This window comes from Phyllosticta citribraziliensis (genome assembly GCF_038025025.1).
Source record: "Phyllosticta citribraziliensis strain CPC 17464 chromosome Unknown J3D65scaffold_2, whole genome shotgun sequence".
NCBI lineage: Eukaryota > Fungi > Ascomycota > Dothideomycetes > Botryosphaeriales > Phyllostictaceae > Phyllosticta > Phyllosticta citribraziliensis.
In genome coordinates this window covers 1,060,621-1,079,547 of record NW_027117339.1, presented here as the reverse complement: position 1 = coordinate 1,079,547, position 18,927 = coordinate 1,060,621, and the positions used below count along the sequence as shown (strand labels likewise).

Sequence of the window (18,927 nt, the reverse complement as noted above, 5' to 3'; positions counted from 1 at the left end):
ACACCAACGGACGCGGTCCGCGTCCGGTCCGTGCAGCCGGCCCGGTCGGTGGGGCTGTCTGACCGAACCTAACGTCGACCATCTTTGGGCAACCAACATCTGGGCTTCTATTCTAACAAGCAGGTTCTTTCTAACCTCACTGATACCATCTTATCCGGAATATCGATGCTGAAGCTCTGGTCATCGAAGCACATGCAAGATTGCTTCCATTTGCATGCACCAGAAAAGTACTTCGCCTTTTCTCAGACCTAGGACATAATGCTACCTCTGGAGCCCACTCATCAAATACCCGAAGAGCTTGGAAACACAAGATTGAAGCCATACCTAAGATGCGCGTGGTCCCCGGTCTCTCGGCAAGCAAGCCATCTCGCAAGCAGCGCGTTGCCAAGACACAAGATGATAGAAATTCAACTGCCACCAGAATAGGAGCAAGCCGTTTGCTTCGGCTTCTTTCAGACGATTGCCAAAGAACAAAGCTCATCAACCTTAGTTTCACAGCTTATGGGAAGCCAAATCCTCACATCTTGGTCCGGGTTGTTATTGAGCAACCTTTGGGCTAACCCGATTTGGCATCCACCTGCTATTGAGAACTACTTCCGGTTCATTGAACTCCACTCCCCGCCAGAGCCACGCGAACCACATCGTGAACTTGGAAAATTTCCCGATGCCGCTGGTCAAAGTTTACACCATGAGAATTAGGATACGGCCTCGCAGAGGCGATGCTGCTGCGATGGTGGTCCTTGGGTTTGACAAAACAAATGAGTGGGTAATGTAAGACAGGATGTACTACGGACATACCAGAAAGGAATCCGTTTATTACGTTGGATTTGCGAGCCTGGTGTCCTGTCGTCAACCCACCCTTGCCTATGGGAGTCGGCCAGCCCAGTTGTACCGGTCCAGACATTGCTCAAACGATTTCCTGTTGCAACACTACCCTATCTTTTGGCTTGTACTGATAGCCTCGAATTCTTCACTATTTCATTCTTCTCTTTCGCAGTTTTCCGCCTTTGGCTGCCACTCTTTATCGAGTTTTCACCTTATTGAAGTTTCGGTCCTCTATTGAAGCCTATTGACGGCAGCACAAACACCACGCCTCAATGATCATGGATTTTGTATAAATCCCGGTCTTGAGCAGCCAGATGGATTTTCTTCTCTACCAACGGTCTGCATTCACTCACTACCAAACCGACACCCCCCAAACAACAATCATGAAGGTTACCTCCGTCATTGCTGGTGCTATCACCATCGTCGGTGCCTACGCGGCTGCCACCCCTGACGCTCAGGCTTTCTGCCTCCAGCCCGGTCAACCTTGCGACAAGGTCAAGCGTGCTGCTGACGCCGCCGCTTTCGCCCTTGCTGCCCCCAACGCTGAGGCTGACCCCAAGAAGGGCCCCACCAAGGGTTGGGTCGGCCGTATCTGGCGTTTCTGCCAGAAGCCCGGCCAGCCCTGCCGCATGGCCAAGCGTCACGCCGACGCCATCGCTGATGCCGTCTCTGATGCCTACGCTGCTGCTGGTGCTGAGGCCAGCGAGCTCGGTATGTAAACCTCCTCCCCCTTGGTATTGAACTGCCCCCTGACTGACCAACATCAGCCCTTGGCCAGCTCGAGAAGCGTGGTGCTGAGCCCGTCTCCGACTTCGAGCACGCCGTCCGTGTCAAGCGTGCTGCTGATGCCATCGCCGATGCCCTCGCTGCCCCCGAGGCCGATGCTGAGGCCGGATACGGCTTCAAGTGGCGCTTCTGCGTCAAGCCCGGCCAGCCCTGCCGCAAGGCTAAGCGTGCCGCTGAGGCCCTTGCCGATGTCATCGACGCTGCCAACGAGGAGCTCGAGTTCTAAGCGCTCTCTCCTCGCCATTCTGGAAACCTTCACGACGGGACTGTAGATGAGCGATGAAACCCACACCAACTCGCCCTGTCGCCATCTCTGCTCTCCCTTTCGACAACACGACCGTTCTTCCCCTTCTCGTACATACAGCTTTCCTCAAATTCGACCAAAAAAATTATCTTCGGTGATCTACTAGTTGGCAAGACCAGGCTCTGGCGTTCCTCTCCGCGACGATACATAGTAGAGGCGTTGGAATGTGGGGTTACGCGGGGCGAGGCTGATGTTGCTGGGTTTGACTGTCTTCGGGCGGTTGCTCTCTTTGCACGTCACGCCTTTTTCAATTTCTTGGATAGTCGTATCAATATCAATATGGTTGCGGCTCCCTTTTCAGTCTTGACATGTTTGAAAATGTGATTGACGTGTCCCTGAGCAGCATGAGTCCTTCGTCTTGATGTATTCTTGCTCCAGCTCATTTGATTAGAATTGATTGGTCACGATCGGAGACGACTAGTACTCCAAATTTTGTCCCGAACAGGATCCAAACCATAAACAAACCACGGGCGTCAACCAAGTCCTGTTTGAGGAATGCGGAAGGTCATGGGAATCTCTCGTTAAACCTATCTCGACCACTGCAGTCGCTCGCCAAGGCGCTTTGATTTGTACATGAACACACACAAGATCCTGAAAAAAAAAAAACTCCGATCCCGATGGTCCTCAGACGCAAATTGAACAAAGAATTGAATTCACAAAGCATTCATTCACTGCTGCTTCTTTTGAGCCGAAGGACCCATCTCCTTGCTGAACGCATAGTAAGAGACTTCAAGTCCGGCGACGGCGCTGATTCCGACGTAAAGGATGAGGAAGAGGATGAGGCCAGTGAAGAGACCCATGAAGATACCTGGAGACCAGTTAGCGCTTACAAGAGATAATGAAATGAAAAAAGTGCATACCGGGCGAAAGGAATTGGTATTTCTCAAACAAGGCGACGTCTTCGGAAGCTTTTGGCCGTTGGCGCGTCTCGCGCCTCATCTCAGTGTGCAGACCATACGAGTCCTCCATCTCATATTGGACCTCGTGCTCCTTTGGCACAGGAATCTGGCCGCCAGAGACGGGCGTGGTGGTAAAGATGAGCGTATAGCTCTTGTCTTGTACCTTCGACATGACGGCATCAAGGAAAGCATCGCTCTCTATGAGCGCTGAAGACCTCTCCTCCGGCTTCGTCGGGGGAGCAGCAAAGTCGATTTTGATAACCCGTGGCGTAGCATCTTCGAGCGAGATGTAACCACTTGAGGCATCCACCTCGGCGCGCGCTGCATTACAATGCTCAGCGACGTATTTCGTGACGTTCTCTGCGTCAAGTCCGTCGATGACTTCGTTTATGGCGGCCGTCATGGTTTGCTTGTCCTTGGATTGGAATTGCTTTCTCAGCCATGGCGCGGACCACTTGTTGTCGTAGTCGGCAACGGAAACACCAGGTTGATTGACGACGACATAGGAATCGGATGGGCAGCCGGAAAGAAGCTGTTCGACAGATTGCGAAGCGGAGGACGAGGTGACGAGACTCTTGCTCTGGAGTTGGGGAAGTTCACTGCGGCGAGTTAGCAGACAAGTTGGCAGGTATGGTGTTTCAGACCGACCTCGACGACGAAACGACAAACAGAGGAGAAGCTCCTTGGAAAGCAGCAGCAGCCGAAATGGACAGAGCCACGGCACCCACAGTTCGGAGAGCCATGATGATGATGGTCCAGTTGCGGTTGTTCAGCGATGCTCCGCTCTGGTAGCTCGGGCATGGAGTGACGTCCGGCCCGGGGAACCAACCCACGCCTCAGGCCACCTCAGGTCGGGGCAACGGCAGTTCTAATGTTCCGGTTCAAGCTTCACCGCCTACGGCGATAAGATCGAGCTAAGTCGAGCAGGGATCCTTGTCCCGCCACCCGACCATTTGCGGTCGCTCTCGGCCTCGCCCGCTGCGAAAAATCATAGCCTCGACTGTTCTTCACTCGAGGTTGAAAGTCCGTACCTGCACGAGGCTGGGCTGTGCTCCTCAGTCGCCCTCGCAAAGCCAACAGCTCAGCATTATCGCCGGACTGGTCACTCTGACTCAGGGCCGAAGCACGGACCTCCGCGTCATAGCCTCTCTCGAACGAGCATTGCACTTTCTTACAAAAGTGCGCCTCTTTCCCATAGCGACGCCGTCCGCTTTGCCGCCACCTCACTCTTCACCCAGGCCGAGTCGTATCTCCGCTCGCTTGCACTGTTGCTTTGTTTGCTTCATTACTTCGTTCCCTAAGGCTGGTTTTTTGAAGCCTATCCAAACTCTCTCTTTTTGCAAGTGCAGCGCTCTCGGCAGTCTCGCTGCCCGCCACTCCTGCTTACAACCACTCTCAGCTCTCAAAACCTGGAAATCTTCAACATTCAATCCTCTGGCGCAAACGTCGTTGCTCTTCGCACAATCAACATGCCTGCGGAGGCCACAGTTCCGGTCGCGCCTCCGGCAGGACCAGAGACCAATACCTCACGGCGCAACAGAAACAGAGGACCACGACCGAGGAACAATGCCCAAACTTCCGAGGCAGCGGGAGGTGCTGTGCAGCCAGACCAATCGCAGCAGCCACAAACACCAGCTAGGAGAGGAGGGAGAGTCGGAAGAGGAGGTCGGGGCAATCGAGGTTCAGCGCAGCCGGCGCGGCAATCTGCTCCAGCGACAGCGTCGACTCCGGTAGGACAAGAATCTCAAGAGACTGGGACTGCATCAGCCGTGGCAAATGCGGGCGCCGACAACGCAACTCGAGGCGGACGGAATCGGCGCGGTGGACAGCAAGGACGAGGTGGCGCGCAAAACCGTCGTGGACAAAGTCAGGGCCGCGGAGGGTCACAGTCAAGTCGAGGACAAAACATCAGAACCTTTCAAGGGAGGACGTTCGGAGGCCAGTTGACCGGAACCCACGCGGTAGACGGTGCTTCTGCACAAGGATTGCAGCCGAATGCACCGGATTTTCAACCTGGCCAACCCCCACGGATACGGGAGCTTGAGCAAGCCCGACCTCGCAAACGTAGGGCGTCCAGATCGAAAGCCCCAGATATCACAACTCGCGTCCACGAGGACATTGATAACGGACATTACGAATGTGCCATCTGCACAAACGAGGTCCAGAGGAATTCTCGGATGTGGTCTTGCAGAACGTGCTGGACCGTCTTCCACTTGAAATGCATTGGCGAGTGGGCATCCAATTCACTTGCAGAACATAGCGACCGCCCATGGAGATGTCCCGGCTGTAACCTCCCTCAAGACAACGTCCCGAAATACTTCAACTGCTGGTGCCAAAAAGAACAAGATCCAAAGTCTATCCCAGGAATGCCTCCATTCTCCTGCGGTCAGACTTGTGGAAGGGAACGAGTCATACCCAAGTCGTGCCCGCATACCTGCCCGGAGATTTGCCATGCAGGTCCTTGTCCCCCATGCGGTCAAATGGGTCCCAACCAATCGTGTTTTTGCGGCAAAGATTCCAAAACGCAAAGATGTCTGGACACTGATTACGAGAACGGATGGAGCTGCGGCCAAGTCTGTGGAGAGTTGATGCCTTGTGGCGAGCATTTTTGCGAGCGTCCTTGTCACGAAGGATTCTGCGGTGCTTGTGAAGTCCTGGTAGACGCCCGCTGCTACTGCGGACAGGAAGAAAAGCCGATGATTTGTGCTGACCGTGGGGACGAGAAGTTCAGCAAGAGGACTCACCGACGCGACAATGGAGAACAAATCGTAGAAGAGTGGGCTGGCGTCTTTGCTTGCGCAAATGCCTGCGCCCGTTATTTCGACTGTGGCAAGCATCAGTGCCAGAAACCGTGTCATGCACAAGAGCAACCAGTCTCTCACTGTCCTCGCTCTCCGGAACTGGTATCCTCCTGCCCTTGTGGCAAGACTCCACTCAGCAAAATCACCGACAAGCCTCGGACCACCTGCGAAGACCCAATTCCAAACTGCAGCCAGCGTTGCAACAAGCTTTTGGCTTGTGGTCACGCCTGTTCCCGGGTTTGCCATTCGGGCGACTGCGATCAAGTGCCATGCCTGGAGAAAACACCAATCTCTTGCCGATGCGAAAAGACGAATCTATCTACTATCTGTCATCAAGGCGTGGAGGAACAGCCCCACTGTATGAGGACCTGTCGCGCCACAATGAATTGCGGTCGTCACATCTGCGGAAATCGTTGCTGTCCTGGCGAGAAGAAGGCAGCAGAAAGGACTTCGAAACGCCCAACAAGGCGTCGGCCCCACGAGCTTGGAAACAGCAGCATACCAGTGGAAATGGTCGAGGCCGAGCACGTCTGTGTCAAGCGTTGCGGTCGCCTTCTCAAGTGTGGAACCCACGAGTGCGAAGAGCTTTGCCACAAGGGACCTTGCCGGAGTTGCCGCGAAGCCATCTTTGAGGAAATCAGCTGTCACTGTGGTAGGACTGTCCTCGAGCCTCCGCTTCCTTGTGGGACAAAGCCACCTCCCTGTCGCTATGAGTGCGAGAGACCCAAAGCCTGTGGTCACCCTCAAGTCGCTCACAACTGCCATCAAGATGATGAGACCTGTCCCAAGTGTCCATACTTGACAGTCAAGCCATGCATGTGCGGCAAGAACATTCTCAAAAACCAGCCTTGCTGGCTTCAGGAGGCAAGATGCGGAGAGATCTGCGGAAAGAAGCTCAAATGTGGAGCTCACAGGTGCAGAAAACCTTGTCACAAGCCAGGAGACTGCGAAGACTCTGGGACTGCATGCAAGCAAGAGTGCGGTAAAGAAAAGACGTGTGGACACCCCTGCTCAGTTCCGTGTCATTCGCCATACGCTTGCGATGAGAACAAGCCTTGCCAGTACAAGATCCACATCACCTGTCCCTGCCAACGCAGCAAGCAGGAGGCCAAGTGCCTGGCAACAAAAGACAGCCAAGGGAACCTCGAAAAGTCGCTAAAGTGCGACGACGAATGCGCACGCCTCGAGCGGAACCGCAAGCTTGCTCTCGCTCTCAATGTCAATGCGGACGCCAACAAAGACGATCACATTCCGTATTCTGCCGAGACACTTTCACTCTACCAGGGCAATGTGCCATGGGCCCAGACTCAGGAGCGTGAGTTCCGCGTATTTGCCAGTAGTTCTGAAGAAAAGCGCCTCCGCTTCAAGCCCATGCCAGCGCACCAGCGAGCATTCATACACGCCCTCGCTGAAGACTTTGGTCTCGACTCGGAGAGCATGGACCCGCCGCCTCATCGCCATGTCTTGATCTACAAGACTCCTCGCTTCGTGAGCGCGCCCTCCAAAACAATTGGCGAGTGTGTCCGCATCCGTTACAACCAGCGAACTGCTCAGCCCAAGGCCACTACGGATAACTCGAAGCTTAAAGCCAGCAATGTGCTCGGCGACCCATTCAACAGCTTCCTCGTTGCATCGCTTCGCTTTGGCTTGACAATCGAAGAGCTGCGGTCCTGCGTCCGCCCCGTCCTCGATTCTGTTCCTGGGATCCAATTTGACATTTCATTCTTGCCCTCGGACGAGGTGGTCCTAAGAGCGAACCAACCAGCCTCAATGGGCGCCCGTGACGTGGAAAGCGCACTCAAGAACATCAAGGCAGCCCTCGCACGCGAAGTCCGCAAACATGGACTAGGTTCCGTCCAGCTCTGCCGCACGGACACCAGCCTCAACATTCTCAACCGCGAGACCGACCAGGCTGACAACGGCGGCTGGAGCCAGGTGGCAGCGAAAGCGGCGGCTCCCGTGCGTAGGCCGGCAGCGCCGCACGGTAGTGGATCCAGCACCCCGACTAGCAGTAACGGGTACACGGTCCTGGCGCCGTCGTCGGCGCGGACCAAAGAGAAGGGCAAGAAGAAGGCGGTGGAGAAGATGCGCGAAGATCCGGTCGATGATTGGGAAGCGGCGGAAGCGGAAGCAGAAGAGAGGGAGAGGGGTGAGAGCGGCGGCGCGAGCAGAGCGGAGAGCGAGGATGAAGCACCAAAGGCAGATTCCACCAGAGCCCCAGGCCCGAACGCGGAAGACGAAGTCCCGGTTACAGAGACAGACAAGCCCCTCGATCTCGAGGCCTTGTCAGCGTCTCTCCCGAGTCTAGCGAACCGCGAGGGCGGGGGCGTAAGCTGGGCTGATTCGCTCGACGAAATCGACGCGTGAGCCGTGTATTGAGGAAGTGGAGGCCAAGGGACAGGAAGAACAGGCAGTTTCCACATCACAACATCACTAGAAAAGGAATTCAAAAAACGTGTACAATACAAGACCAACTCGATCCCTCCATGATCTAAGAAGGCAGACCGTACTAACATGAAAGCCGCCTCACTAACATGAAAGCCGCCTCACTCGCGCTATAGCGAATCCCAAGCCACCAGTCAGCCATCCAGCGCTGCATTGCTGCGGGCCGGCCCGCGCTGCCAAGTTAGGTCTATGCGAACTTGCCTGTTTGTAAAGGATGCCTTGGTGTCAGCGAATCCTGCAGTTCACGAGCGTCTTCTGAAGTTGTACGAGCTCGCTTCGAGCGGTGACTTATTTACAGCACGATTTCTCAAACCATGGATCAAATCTCATGAAATTGATGCAAAAAGTGTGTTTTGATTGTGATGTCCCCTTTCTATGTGAAATGCACAATGTCTCTGAGTGTAACATGGTCGTTGGTACATTGGTGTACAGCACGTGCCGTGCGAAGAACAAGAAAGGCAAATTTACAGTGCAACAGCATGTATAATGTACGTAAGATGGAGATTTTTAGAGAAGAGGGATGGCAGGTGAAAAAGGGGGTATATCTATGAACAAGACAATGGCCGTCTCCATGTCTAAAGGTGATCGGTTTCCTTGCCCAAGAAAGAGGAGAAAGTAGGAGTGATGGATGCAGGAGAAATCAGAGGACTCTGTCAACCTTGAGCTCGGCGGGCGCGTCGCCCTCCAGGGCGACGAAACCGCGCGTCTCAATCTGCTTCTTCCACTTGTTAGCTTCGTATCGCGCTGTGATGACGGTCATCCTCAGCGCCGGCTCCTGGCTGGTCTGCGGCGTCGCGTTGCCCGAGGACGTCTCTGACTGGAAAGAGCTGGCAGATATGGCTGTGTACGTCCACCGGCCGAATGCCCAGTTCAGAATATACCGCGCTGGCGTCTTTGAAGCTTCCGAGGCGGCGGGTTCCCCGTTGGAGGATGTTGGAGGCGTGGTCGCGTGGAGGACGGCTTTGATGCGGTAGATTTCGTCCTTGGTAGCACTGAGCAGAAGGTCGGATAGCTTCTCGACATCGACGCCGCCAGTGTCGCCAGTGGGAGTAAGCGTGACGGACAAGACTTCAACCTCGTTTGAGTGGTTGTGGTCATGGTCGTGGTGGTGCTCCGTGACACCAGCGCTCTTCGCCAGCTTGGCGTCCAAGCCAAACACAATGTCCTTGTCCACGCGACCCTTTGTGCTCTTGACAATAGGTGTGGGCACGTCGAGCTCCAAGTCGCGAATCTTGTCCTCGACGTCCTCGACGCGGCGCTCGCTGACGAGCTCGACCTTGTTGAGCACAATCAGGTCCGTGTATTGCGCCTGCACCTTGGCGCTGTAACTCGTGTCCTCGTAGCCCTGCCAGTTTTCGACGTCGACGACGCTCATGACGCCGTCGAGCACAAAGTTTCCGGTTTCGCGCGCCAGGCGGTTCACCTCCATGGCCAGCGTGGCGGGGAAGGCGCTGCCGCTCGTCTCGATGACGACACGGTCCGGGTTCGCGGTGTTGCGCAGCTCGTCGAGGGCCTCGCCCAGCTGGCCCGTCAGGTTGCAGCAAATGCAGCCATTGAGCAGCTCCTGGACGCCGGAAATGGCGGCCGAGGAGGCCAGTTGCGAGTCTATGGCCACATCGCCAAACTCGTTTTTGAGCAGGGCGAGCTTGTAGTCGGCGGGCAGTTGAGGGATCAGGTTGAGGATCAGCGTCGTCTTGCCGGAACCGAGGAAGCCGGTGATGATGGTGATGGGTATGGGGGCCATTTTGGAGGGTAAAGAGGAGACGGTGGGAGGAAGAAGAAAAGTTGTCAGGTAGTGGAACGAGCCTGTCACGTCGTCGTCGTCCGACTGCGGGACAGCACCTAGGTAGGTATCGAGAAGAATCGGCGACTCAGGGTCCGCGTGAGGCGGGGCACGCACGACGTCATGGGTGGCTTTCGGCTGTGGCTGTGGCTGTGGCTGTGGCTGTGACTGGCTGACAGCTGGAGCTGGAGCGGATGAGGGGAGCTCGAGCTGAGCTGTTTGTTGTGGTCCGTTGGACGTGCCGGGCCTCCCGCTCCAACCGTCGAAACGCCTCCGGTCCGCTGCCCTGCCCTGAGCCTGCCCTGGCTGCCATCATCTGAAGCGTCAGGTCCGTCGCTTCACTCTCAGCTCTCACCGCTGCTTCGCTCTCGCCGCTGCTCTGGCATTTCTCGGCGCCGCATCTCTCACTTGGCGCTCCACCTTTGCTTCTAGATCTTACACGGAGCGATGGCAAAGACACAGCCACTGGCCGCATACGGTCACGATGCGCAAGAGCCACGGGCCACCTGGGGCACAACAGTTCCCCTCAGCGGCCATGTCTAAGCCTCAGGGTTTGGAGACACACACGAGTCGAGTGGAGACACGTCACGGCTAAACGCTGCCTATAGAAACCACTCACTTCCTCGCAAGGCCTCCTGCTTCCTTGTCACTTTCCAACTCTCACAACCCATCTGCCACCTTCCAATACATCTCGTCTTCCATCTCCATCTACAAACTTCTGCCTCTCTTGACCCAAACCCACACCCACCATGGATTTCCTCAACAAATTGTCGAGCCACGACAAGGAGGAGGCGGAGAAGCAGAGATCTGAAGAGCACCGCCACCACGAGGAGCACGATGCCTCAAAGGTCCACCCTGCCGCCCAGCACGAACGCAAGTCCTCGGGTAGCTTCCTGGACAAGCTCACCGGCCGCGAGGAGCAGCATGAGTCACCCGAAGTCGAGAACAAGCGCTACCACGAGGAAGCCGAGCACGAGAAGCACAGCTTCCTCGACAAGATAACCGGCAAAGCCGAGCGCGAGGAGGAAGAGCGCCGCCGCCGCGAGGAAGCCGAGGCACGCGAACGCGAACGCGAACGCCTACGCCGCGAGGAGGAGGAGAAGAACAAGAACGTGTTCGAGAAGCTCGGCGACAAGTTCTCCGGCCACCACATCGACGACGACAAGGAGACGGGGCGCGAGTCTGAGCACCGCCGCCGCTCAAGCAAAGAGCATGCCGAGGAGGAGGACAAGCCCAGCTTCTTGGACAAGATCACCGGCAAGGCTGAGCGCGAGGAGGAGGAGCGCCGCCGCCGCGAGGAAGAGGAGAAGAACAAGGGCTTCTTCGACAAGATGGGTGACAAGTTCAACACTGCTGCTGGTGGCGGTAGAGAGTCTGAGAAGAATGAGGACCATTTGGACAAGGGTAAGGAGCCGCCCACCTCACTTCCACAACCCCTTTGATCCCTTCCCGAACCTTGCACATTGATGTTCTCTTGCGCATAGTCCTCTTCATTGTTTTCCTCGTTCGCATGAGCATTTTCTCCTTGCTGACAGCCGTCATTGCAGGCATCGACTTTGTCCAGGAGCACATCCTGAAGCAGGGCACCCAGAGCGATGAAAGCGCTTGGGAACAGAAGAAGGAGTAAGTGAATCCATTTCCTGGGATATGTGAGAGCACCAACGTCTAATGAGACACAACAGTAAAATGATTGCCGATGCCATCCGCGGTGGATATAAGAGCACCACCGGCCGCGAGTTCTTCCTGAAGGAGAAGGAGAAGGAGGAGAAGGAAAAGAAGGAAAAGGAGGACAAGAAGCATTTCTGGGAATAAGGAGCTACTGAGGCTGGCCTCGGAAATTGTGACTTTTACAACTGCTCCCTGTATAGTTTCTAGGGTCTGGCGGGTGAATACTCCAATTTGTATCCCTTCACGTGTATTCCTTTTGCTCTAAGGCGATTGAATGCTCAATTCGATTTGTGCAATGACTTTTGAACCAGAGCGTGGGACTCTATCCTCGGTGTGCGGGGCTTCGTAATTGCTCAACAGTTGGCTTGTGGGCGAAGCCGAGCGAGTAAATGTAAGCTGCTGAGCTGAATACCAATGTCTTTACCAGTGCGACTAATGCAACGCAGTTATTGTGCGAATTGGCTGTCCCAAACAGTGGCCTTTGCGGAGCCTTCAATAAATTGAAACATTTTGTGCACACGCAGCTCCCTGACTGCGCCATCTCTGAATGCGACATACTCTAGGGGTATCCTCATCTGCAGACTCGCTCCGATCCAGAAGCACATGTTTAGAACAAACATTTCCACCAAAGATCGAGTATACGGACACACATGTCCAGAATCCAGATCAACACTCTCAATGCCTCCAAGTCCTCACCGCCTTGTCCTTGCCACCACTTGCAACGCCCTTTCCATCCGTGCTCCAATCCACTGCATACACCTCATCCTCGTGACCAGGCAGGTCGACCGACAGCTTGCCCTTGGCCACGTCCCACACCTTGAGCGTCGTGTCCTTGCTGGCGCTGACGAGCAGGCGCGAGTCGGCCGAGAAGCAGCACTGGTACACGGGCGCGACGTGGGCGCGGAGCGTGGAGATGAAGGCGCCCGTGTTGGCGTTCCACAGCTTGAGCGAGTTGTCGAACGACGCGCTGGCGATGTAGAGCCCGTCGGGCGAGAAGGTGACGTGGTTTACTTGCTTTGCGTGGCCCGTCAGACGAGCCAGGGGCTTGGTCGGTGTTGATGAGGAGAGCGGCGACCATAGGTACATGGTGAAGTCGTCGGAGGCGGTGACGAGACGCTCGACGATGGCGCCGTTGATCGTGGCTGCTTTTTCAAAGCGCTGCTTTGCGAGCGCCAGCTTCTCTGCGTCGGTGGTGGGCTTGGGGACGTTGGGGCTGTGGTCGTAGTAAGCGGTGCGGAGGACGAAGTCGGTCGACAGGGCCAAGTGGTTGACCCAGTGGGCGTGTGCGGACAGGGTGTGTTTGAGCGTGCCATCGACTGCGTTCCACACCTTGACCGTCTTGTCGTGCGAGGCGGTGTATATGAGGCCAGTTCCTCCCCATCGCACGCAACTGACGGTGCTCTTGTGTCCGCTGAGGCTTATGTCGGCCTTGTGTCCAACGGCGTCCCAGAGCCGCACCGTGGCGTCTTTCGAGGATGAGGCAAAGCGCGGACGCCCCGGCTGTTGAAGGTGGTATGGCTCCCAGGATATGCTCGTGATCCACTTGGTATGTCCCTTCAAAGGCTGACCCAGTGCCGCGCCCGTCTTGGGATTCCAGAGGCGAACGGTGTTGTCCATGGATCCAGTCGCAATCATGTCTCCTGTGGGCGACCAGCTCACAACGAGCACCCAGCTGGTGTGGCCTTTGAGCGTATGCCTAGGGGTATTTGTGTTGCAATCCCATATTCTTGCTGTGCCATCTCCAGATCCACTTGCCATTATTGAGCTGTCCACGGGCGAGAACTGAGTCGCAAGAATTGGCTGACCATGCCCGGACATGGACGCCGCGCACCGAGTCACCGCTCGCACTCGGAATACTGCTTGAGGAGCGTATTGCAATACAATCTCCTGTTCTGTCGTTGCCTTGCCATCTTTGATCAGAGAATTCCACAAGTCTGCATTGTCTCCGAGAGCCTCTCCTCTTTCTCCCTCTTTTTGCTCATCGTCGCCTGAGCCGCCGTAGAAAAAGCGGTAAGGTATCTGATCTGCCGCGTCTTCGTGTCCTTGGAGTTCATTGAGGAGAGTTTCGAGGTTCTTGACTTGGGCCTGCTGGAGCGGTATGCTGACTACCGGGAGATCATTCGCTTCTCCGGTTGCTTGGTCTATGAACTTGACTCGTACGCTCCCAGACGGGATTTCGGGGACAGCGGCTTGTTCGCGTGAAAGTGCGGCGGCGGCGGTCTTTTGGCGCTTGCTGGCCGGTGGTGGGATCGTCGCCATGGTGGAAACTGAGGAAGATGTAGATATGTGTCGAGTGGGTATGAACTGGCGTAGGCGGAGGCAGCTGTTAATGCGCAGGCCTTGCACAAGAAAGCGATGCAGAGTGGTTGAACTTTTTGGGTGGAGCACAACTTTCTTAGCCCTAAGTGAACGCTCGGACCATCTCGACTCCCGTCCCTCCCCACCTTCTCCATTCCTTTCACTCCTCACCTACCACACGCATGAGCTTCTCCTCGGGGAAGTCTTTCTCGTATACTACCTCTGACCTCGTCAAAGCTTCTCATATTGTCGTTTGCAAGCCGCAATGGCATCACTCAGGCGTCCATCAACAACTTCAACGTCTGCGACAATTTCGTATCCTTTCTGTTCTTTTGAAAATGATACAACCACTTTGTCTCGTCCCAAAACGAGCCGGACAAGTCGCAAGAGGCCGCTGACGCGTGGCACGAGACCAACGACAGCAGCCTCTACCATTGCCAGAATTGAAAACCAACATGTTGTCTGCGCAGTCAGCGAAAGCCGCGGAATATCTCCGACTGTTGGACTCGCCTTCGTCAACCTGGACACCGGAGAGGCAGTTTTGTGTCAAATTTGTGACAGCCAAACCTATGTTCGCACGATCCACAAGCTCCACGTCTATGCTCCTACCGAAATTCTCATTGTCCAGACCGCGTCGAACCCAAAGTCCAAACTTTTCTCCATCATAGAGGAAAGTCTTGAAGAGCTCGGCAGTGAAATCACCCTGGCTGATCGCAAACTCTGGTCCGAGTCCGCTGGAATGGAGCACATCCAGCACTTTGCCTTTGCAGAGGACATCGAAGCCATCAAGCTGGCGCTCGAGGGCAACTACTTTGCTGTCTGTTGCTTTGCAGCTGTAGTGCCACTCTCAGCTTCTTTATCCCCTTGTGCTCACCATGACGCAGGTACTGAAATACATTGAATTGGGCCTTTCGAGAACCTTTCCATTCCATTCTCTTCGAATCAAATACGAGCCGTCTGAAGGTTCTATTCAGAATGTTCCCGCCTCGATATGAGCTGCTAATACCACAGGAAGGCTCGATGATGATTGATATTTCGACAATTCGTGCGCTTGAACTCATTCAGAATCTCGAAAGCCCAAAATCCAGGGACTGTCTCTATGGGCTTTTGAATTCCACACAGACTCCGATGGGAGCAAGACTTCTCCGTAGCAATGTCCTACAGCCCCTGACTGATATGGAGACACTGAATACTCGATATGATGCTTTAGAAGAGCTCTCGACCAAGGAGGAGATGTTCTTCGCCACAAGACAAGGTGAAATAGCGGAAATGCTCATGAAGCTGTTGCTAATCTGTTGAACAGCTCTCAAGGCATTTCTCGACGTCGACAAAATACTGACAGAGGTGCGACTGCTCCGCCATCATCCTGGCTCATTCTCACAGCTTTCTAGCTCATCATAGTCCCGACAAAAACGTCTGCGCAATCAATGGAACAAGCCATCAATCAAGTCCTTATGCTCAAACAATTCGTCAGCTGCATCGAGCCTGTCTACAGTGCTTTGACTGGCGCACGTAGCACGATGCTTTCCGGAATTCGAGAGGTCTGCCCTGGCGCAAAATGACCTCGTCACTGCCACTGACCGCCTCAGCTTTGCAACCCTGACCATGTAGCACCTGTTCAAAATCTCATCAACGAAGTCATCAACGAGGATACGATTTTCGCCTGGAAACCCATAGATTTGAGGAACCAGCACACTTACGCCGTCAAGGTTTGCATCTCCCAAGAAAGCTCCCGGCCATTATTGCTAATTCTTACAGTCTGGGACCAACGGCCTCCTCGACGTTGCCCGACAAGCGTACAGAGAGGCCAGTGACGACGTCTATCAGCATGTGAAAGATCTGGCCGGTAAAGTGACTCAGACATGATCTGTCCTCCTCCATCTAATACTGAACAGAAACCCATGAGTTGGCCCTGGACATCAAGTTTGATTCCGCTCGACAATTTTACATCCAATTCGACATGGCCGACATTGACAATCGTGTGCTGCCTGCGACTTTTACAAACATATACAAGAAGAAGAACAAGGTCGAATGTCAAACTCTAGAAATGATGAAGCGAAATCAAAAAGTGGTTGATGCCCACTACGAGGTGGTTCTTTTGAGCCACAAAACGGTCCAAGGCTTGATTGAGAGGGTGAGGGGCCACATGGCGACTCTGTTCAAAGTCTGTGAGAGCATTGGAATGCTGGACATGATGACGGGATTTGCAAACCTGGTAACCAGTCAGGACTATGTCCGTCCAATTCTGGCGGAGACGCTTGCAATCAAAGCAGGTCGTCATCCAATTCGCGAAAAGATTCAATCAACAAAATTCATACCGAACGACTTTTACGCCACGCAGCAAAAACGCTTCCAGATCATCACCGGGTGCAACATGTCCGGCAAGAGTACCTATATTCGCTCTGTTGCTCTCATGGCAGTCATGGCTCAAATCGGCATGTTTGTGCCGGCGCAATATGGGTCTTTTCCGATTCTCCATCAACTCTTTGCTCGAGTATCCTTGGACGACAGCATTGAAGCAAACATGTCGACCTTTGCCGCAGAAATGCGCGAGACTGCCTTCATTCTCCGCAACGTTGACAAGCGAAGCATGGCAATCATTGACGAATTGGGTCGAGGTACCAGCACTCGGGACGGCCTAGCCATTGCCCTCGCCATAGCGGAAGCGCTCGTGAGCTCTCGAGCTTTGGTGTGGTTCGCCACGCATTTCCGCGACCTGGCAAACATAATGGCCGAAAGGAACGGAGTCGTCAATTTGCATCTTTCGGTGGATATGCGAAGCGGAAACGCGATGCATATGCTGTACAAGGTCGCCGAAGGTCCCGTCCAGGAGCGCAATTATGGCCTCGCCCTGGCGAGAGTCGTTCCTCTCCCCCCGGACATGATCCAGACGGCAACCGATGTAGCGACGCGTCTGGTCCAAAATCTCGACAGGAAGAAGAGGACCTCGACGGCCGTGGTTCGCGAACGGAGACGCAAGCTGATTCTCAATTTGAAAGAGCACTTGATGCAAGCCCGCGCTGGCAACATGGAAGGGCAGACGCTCAAAGGTTGGTTGAAAGAGCTGCAGAGGGAGTTCATTGTGAGAATGGCGGCCATCGACGCCGAGGCTCAAGAAGCCGAAGAGGAGGAGGCGAGGCCACAGTGGTATCAAACCGAGGGCTTCGGCGAGACATCTGAAAATTTGATGGATGATGATGGACAACGGGGTGGGGACTTCAATCCAGCACGCACGCCCTTTGCTGAGCGAGCGGGTCGCGAAGCAGTCAACAGACACCGCGTACCTCGCCCGGACACGGCCATCACCATATCGAGTGCGCTGACTTCGAGCACGATTGGACCCACGGACGAATCTTTAAGTCGAAACTAATGGGGCACTTGCCTGACGAAGTCGAAGCCTCTCGGAACCCCGATCAAGGACTTGTGTGTTTTTGCATTCTGAGCTTCTTTCGTGAGATGCTCTGGCTGGGGGGTGGGGAGGTTTCGCTCTGCTTGGCGTTTCTATTGCTTCTGAGACGGATGAGCTGTAGGTGGTATTCAGATTTTTAGCCAACCTGACGGAACATGAACGATGCTGCTACCAAGTATTCTACATTTGACGTGGTGTCTCGGGCATTCGCTCCCAAAAGGCGTTTGGTTGTTGACAGGCTCTGGGGTTTGTCAAAAGCATCGGGATGGCTTATCTGTTCTATCTGCGTGTAGTCGACACTCGTTTTGTAAACGCACTGGACCAAACACGTGAACGCTTTAACCCTCTCACATCATACACGCACAACCATAGTAGATTCATCATTCATCCATTCATCCATCATCCATTTATATGGCGATATCGACAAAGCCTTCCACCACCTCCGCCGCCAACGATCAACACCTCCTCCTCCCAGTCTGCGCAACCCGGCCAGGGAATCGACCACCATCCAACATATGTTCATCGGATCTTGTTGCTTGTCCCGTGCCTCGTACCAATCGTTCCGCAAACATATCCAGTGCCCATCTCGATCTCGCACAATCATCATCTTGTCCGTCTATAGTTTGTTTGCGCGCCAGAGAGACCTGCCAAAGGGAAAGCAGAAGAAAAAGAGAAGAGAGGAAATGGGGAGGGAAAAGAAGCGAAGGGGAAAGAGGGACGTGTCGCGGAGAGAAGAGAGGCGGAGCAGCAGCCCAGCTAGCTACTTTTGTCTTCTTTTCCCTGCCATGAATGTCCTTGACGCGTCGCCCAAGGGGAAAGCCAACGTTGGCTTTTGCAGTCCAAGCATCCGACTTCTGCAAGACCAACAAGGCCGATGCGAACGACGTCGGGCCTCTCAATTTGAGAAACGACGACTGGTGAACGAGGCCGCCGCAACAGATAGACCGAGCAGTAAAAAACAATAAAGCAAGCAACGAACCAACACGACAGCAAAAGAAGCGATACTCTATAGATTCACACACAACAGGGGAGGACAACATGGCAGCTCTGGTGCAATCAACCACAAAGATAACGGCGCGGGTCTTTTTTGCCATTGATCGGACATTTCGTGTGGAAAGTAGATATATGGGGCAGAATGTTCATGAGAATAGCACAACAAAGGAGAATAGGACAAAAGATCAAAAGGGCCGGACAGGAAGTCACAGGCGTGTCTGCCTGGCCACGTACGCCGCCAAAGGTTGTCTGGCTTCAACTGTACTCGAGACATCTGATCCTCTTCGTCACTTCCTTCTTCGAAAAGGTTGCAGGCGAAGCGACGGCCATGAACACCAGTCGAGGCGCTGAAGCCAGTCTCGACAATGAATTGGAGGCGAGCAAAGACAGCGAAGCCAGACAGGCCGCCGATTCGAAGTAGATGAAGAACAGGGAACGAGACGAACCAGCAGCACTTTGGGCTAAAGCAAGATGTGGTATCTCTTTCAACAAAACAAGGAGCGCGAAAGTGCCAAAGAAACAAGTAAAGGGGCACACCGAAGAAGAGTAAGAAAAAAGAGTCGTGACGCGTGCCAATCACCAGGGTCAAAGCGAAGAAAGAAACGGTGAAAGTGGCTCAACGGGATCGGTCTGACGGGGGCCAAGCACCAGAGCAGAAGCCGCAACGGGATGACTCGTCTCATCCGCAGGCACATGACACATGGCGAAGTGTCTGG

General features: G+C 54.5%; 9 protein-coding genes across 9 annotated transcripts; 4 read left to right on the top strand and 5 right to left on the bottom strand.

Annotated features, from left to right (window-relative positions):
- Window positions 1-92: 92 nt before the first annotated feature.
- J3D65DRAFT_209416 (uncharacterized protein) lies at window positions 93-631 on the bottom strand. The gene has a single exon (XM_066794493.1). It carries the CDS (start codon window positions 479-481, stop codon window positions 137-139), a length of 345 nt encoding a protein of 114 aa, XP_066658611.1. The 5' UTR covers window positions 482-631; the 3' UTR covers window positions 93-136.
- Window positions 632-1,208: 577 nt separating this feature from the next.
- On the top strand, window positions 1,209-1,837 carry J3D65DRAFT_664713 (uncharacterized protein; the record flags this gene model as incomplete). Its single annotated transcript, XM_066802763.1, has 2 exons — window positions 1,209-1,536; window positions 1,593-1,837. The coding sequence occupies 2 exons, from the start codon at window positions 1,209-1,211 to the stop codon at window positions 1,835-1,837; spliced, it is 573 nt and encodes a 190-aa protein (XP_066658610.1).
- Window positions 1,838-2,583: 746 nt separating this feature from the next.
- J3D65DRAFT_600078 (BIG/ATPase V1 complex, subunit S1) lies at window positions 2,584-3,557 on the bottom strand (the record flags this gene model as incomplete). The annotated part of the gene is made up of 3 exons (XM_066797949.1): window positions 2,584-2,723; window positions 2,776-3,413; window positions 3,463-3,557. The coding sequence occupies 3 exons, from the start codon at window positions 3,555-3,557 to the stop codon at window positions 2,584-2,586; spliced, it is 873 nt and encodes a 290-aa protein (XP_066658609.1).
- A 457-nt stretch (window positions 3,558-4,014) lies between these two features.
- Window positions 4,015-8,100, top strand: J3D65DRAFT_613360 (uncharacterized protein). The gene has a single exon (XM_066799109.1). It carries the CDS (start codon window positions 4,284-4,286, stop codon window positions 7,980-7,982), a length of 3,699 nt encoding a protein of 1,232 aa, XP_066658608.1. The 5' UTR covers window positions 4,015-4,283; the 3' UTR covers window positions 7,983-8,100.
- A 297-nt stretch (window positions 8,101-8,397) lies between these two features.
- On the bottom strand, window positions 8,398-9,961 carry J3D65DRAFT_613357 (CobW/HypB/UreG, nucleotide-binding domain-containing protein). Its single transcript, XM_066799108.1, has one exon. The coding sequence runs from the start codon at window positions 9,802-9,804 to the stop codon at window positions 8,701-8,703; it is 1,104 nt and encodes a 367-aa protein (XP_066658607.1). The 5' UTR covers window positions 9,805-9,961; the 3' UTR covers window positions 8,398-8,700.
- A 134-nt stretch (window positions 9,962-10,095) lies between these two features.
- Window positions 10,096-11,953, top strand: J3D65DRAFT_613355 (uncharacterized protein). The gene is made up of 4 exons (XM_066799107.1): window positions 10,096-10,394; window positions 10,452-11,247; window positions 11,391-11,466; window positions 11,526-11,953. Exons 2-4 carry the CDS (start codon window positions 10,593-10,595, stop codon window positions 11,653-11,655), a joined length of 861 nt encoding a protein of 286 aa, XP_066658606.1. The 5' UTR covers window positions 10,096-10,394; window positions 10,452-10,592; the 3' UTR covers window positions 11,656-11,953.
- J3D65DRAFT_613348 (WD repeat-containing protein) lies at window positions 11,802-13,856 on the bottom strand. The gene has a single exon (XM_066799106.1). It carries the CDS (start codon window positions 13,768-13,770, stop codon window positions 12,187-12,189), a length of 1,584 nt encoding a protein of 527 aa, XP_066658605.1. The 5' UTR covers window positions 13,771-13,856; the 3' UTR covers window positions 11,802-12,186.
- A 132-nt stretch (window positions 13,857-13,988) lies between these two features.
- J3D65DRAFT_209232 (muts domain V-domain-containing protein) lies at window positions 13,989-17,426 on the top strand. The gene is made up of 8 exons (XM_066794491.1): window positions 13,989-14,644; window positions 14,694-14,772; window positions 14,825-15,064; window positions 15,113-15,153; window positions 15,201-15,350; window positions 15,399-15,518; window positions 15,568-15,655; window positions 15,705-17,426. The coding sequence occupies exons 1-8, from the start codon at window positions 14,075-14,077 to the stop codon at window positions 17,177-17,179; spliced, it is 2,763 nt and encodes a 920-aa protein (XP_066658604.1). The 5' UTR covers window positions 13,989-14,074; the 3' UTR covers window positions 17,180-17,426.
- Window positions 17,427-18,677, bottom strand: J3D65DRAFT_209210 (uncharacterized protein). The gene has a single exon (XM_066794490.1). The coding sequence runs from the start codon at window positions 18,310-18,312 to the stop codon at window positions 17,674-17,676; it is 639 nt and encodes a 212-aa protein (XP_066658603.1). The 5' UTR covers window positions 18,313-18,677; the 3' UTR covers window positions 17,427-17,673.
- Window positions 18,678-18,927: the final 250 nt, after the last annotated feature.